General features: G+C 48.6%; 1 protein-coding gene across 1 annotated transcript; it reads right to left on the bottom strand.

Annotated features, from left to right (window-relative positions):
* Positions 1 to 571: 571 nt before the first annotated feature.
* Positions 572 to 1453, bottom strand: LOC137096112 (integrase/recombinase xerD homolog). Its single transcript, XM_067464260.1, has one exon. The coding sequence runs from the start codon at positions 1451 to 1453 to the stop codon at positions 572 to 574; it is 882 nt and encodes a 293-aa protein (XP_067320361.1).
* Between the last annotated feature and the right edge of the window lie 592 nt (positions 1454 to 2045).

The raw sequence follows: 2045 nt of genomic DNA, 5'->3' as shown, positions 1-2045 counted from the left end.
AATTGGCCAAAAACAAATCATTGCCCTCTTCTGACAGATGGATACCATCTGCCCTATACAGCACAACTTTATCGAGCGTAATGTCACCTTGGTGTATGAAAGATCCTTGATGACGTGTCAACTCTAACCGCATGGCCCTATTGACACGTTTCCTAGCCTTTTCCATTTGTCTGATACCTCCGCCACCTAACCATCGTAGGCGCGGAATCATAGCAGACCAGGCAATATGTGTGCGAGGCCATGCCTCCCGGATCGTTTTGAAATCGCTGCGTGCCTGTAGGTATAGTGCCTTGCCCTGCAACAGGCCCAGATCGTTACCTCCAAGGTGAATTACTAATAAATCAGGTGGGGGGCCCCAACCGGGCCGGAACAATAACGGTAACAAACCATCCCACCGCAAGCCTCTTCGCCCTCTCCATTCAACTGTGGCGACAGAGGCAAGACCCAGATGCTGGCCAAAGGCACCTCTGCGGGCATGACGCTCGGCCCAATGCACATAGCTGTGCCCGCAAATTAACACTCTTTTCCTTTGAACCAGCTCCAGGCCATCTGCAATGATAAAGAAACAACATTAAAACGCAACAGGGCGAATGTAGCCCTTGTAAGATTCCGATTTCCATCTCCCCAGGCTTTTTATCCTTTCGGCCCCATAGCCCAGCCTGGCCGCCGTAGATGCAGCACCAATCCTGAATGAATGCGTCCCAAATTTATGTTGTTGGAGCCCCAACACCTTAAGGGCCTTGTTAGTCAGAGCCCAGAATTGATATCTGGTGAGAGGGAAACCGTCTTTATGTATGAAAAAATAACCAGGCGTGACCCCTCTAGCTGACATAAATTCAGTCACAGCCCTAACGGGGCAAATATCACCATCTTCACAATGAGCTAGCGAGACTTCCGTTCCCCTTCCTCGCTGATCCGTTTTAGATGACCTGATGAAAATTTGCAAGCCCTGCTGAGTCAGCTTAACATCGGACAGCAGGAGAGCTTTGAGCGACCCATCCGTTTTGCCCGTGGCTACCAGCTCACTTACTCTAAGAGCCCCGAAGAAGGCAATTAATGCGGCCGAATGAAAAAGTAACTGTTCGTAACTTGACGAACAGACCTGGGCCCACGTTTGCCTTAAGCCTTTTAATATGTTTGGTGTTAGGGGCTCTCTATTGTCAGGCTGATGACCGTGTTCACGAGACCAACCAGCTAGGAGTTTATGTAGCCTAAAATCATTGGTGTGATCGGGAAACCCTTGGGCCTTAAGCCAATATGCCAGTGCAGCCAGCTTAGATCGAATTGACCGAGGAGCCAATCCCCGCCTCCTAGAGTAGATGCAAAATTTTGCAATGTGGTCATAAGGTGTTGGCGAAATTTTGGGCAGGCCATAATTGCTTAAAAATTCAAAAAATTCTTGAACAGTTTTGAGATAAGATTTTCTAGAACTTGGGGCAAGGGCTAAAGACATTCCCCTCAGTACTTCCTCACTCCAACCTGCCAAAGATGGTCTGGCATGGCCTCCGATCGGACGTCTGCGTTGGGCGCCAGCTGCCTGAAACGCTCCATCTGCATGCGAGACAGAGCGTCAGCCAGCGGGTTATGTATGCCCAACACATGAAAAGCCTTAAACAGTATGTTGTGATGAAGGCAATGGAGTGTGAACTGACGAACCACTTCCATTACTCTGGGGGATTTAGAAGTCAGACTGTTAATAACCTGAACGGTGGCCATGTTGTCACACCAAAAATGTACAGTCGAATTTTGAAAATATTGTACCCAAATTGTGACTGCCACCAATATAGGGAAGAATTCCAAAAACGTTAAATCAGCTGTGAAACCCAATTCATGCCACCTAGGCGGCCATTGCTGAGCGCACCAATGGCCGTTAAAATAAACCCCAAAGCCGATTGAACCAGATGCATCAGACGCCACCTGAAGGGCGTCCTTCAACATCAGGTCCTGCCTCCAAAAGGAGACGCCATTGAACTGTGCCAAAATTTTTTGCCAAATAACCAAATCCGATTTTATCTGGCGGGTCACCCTGATATGATGGTAAGGGG

The sequence above is a fragment of the Anolis sagrei genome, chromosome 1 (assembly GCF_037176765.1).
Source record: "Anolis sagrei isolate rAnoSag1 chromosome 1, rAnoSag1.mat, whole genome shotgun sequence".
In the NCBI taxonomy this organism is placed as follows: domain Eukaryota; kingdom Metazoa; phylum Chordata; class Lepidosauria; order Squamata; family Dactyloidae; genus Anolis; species Anolis sagrei.
This window is presented reverse-complemented; position numbering and strand designations above follow the sequence as displayed.

Coding starts and splice junctions, on each gene's coding strand:
- LOC137096112 (XM_067464260.1), bottom strand. CDS start 1,453: ATGTCTTTAGCCCTTGCCCCAAGTTCTAGAAAATCTTATCTCAAAACT.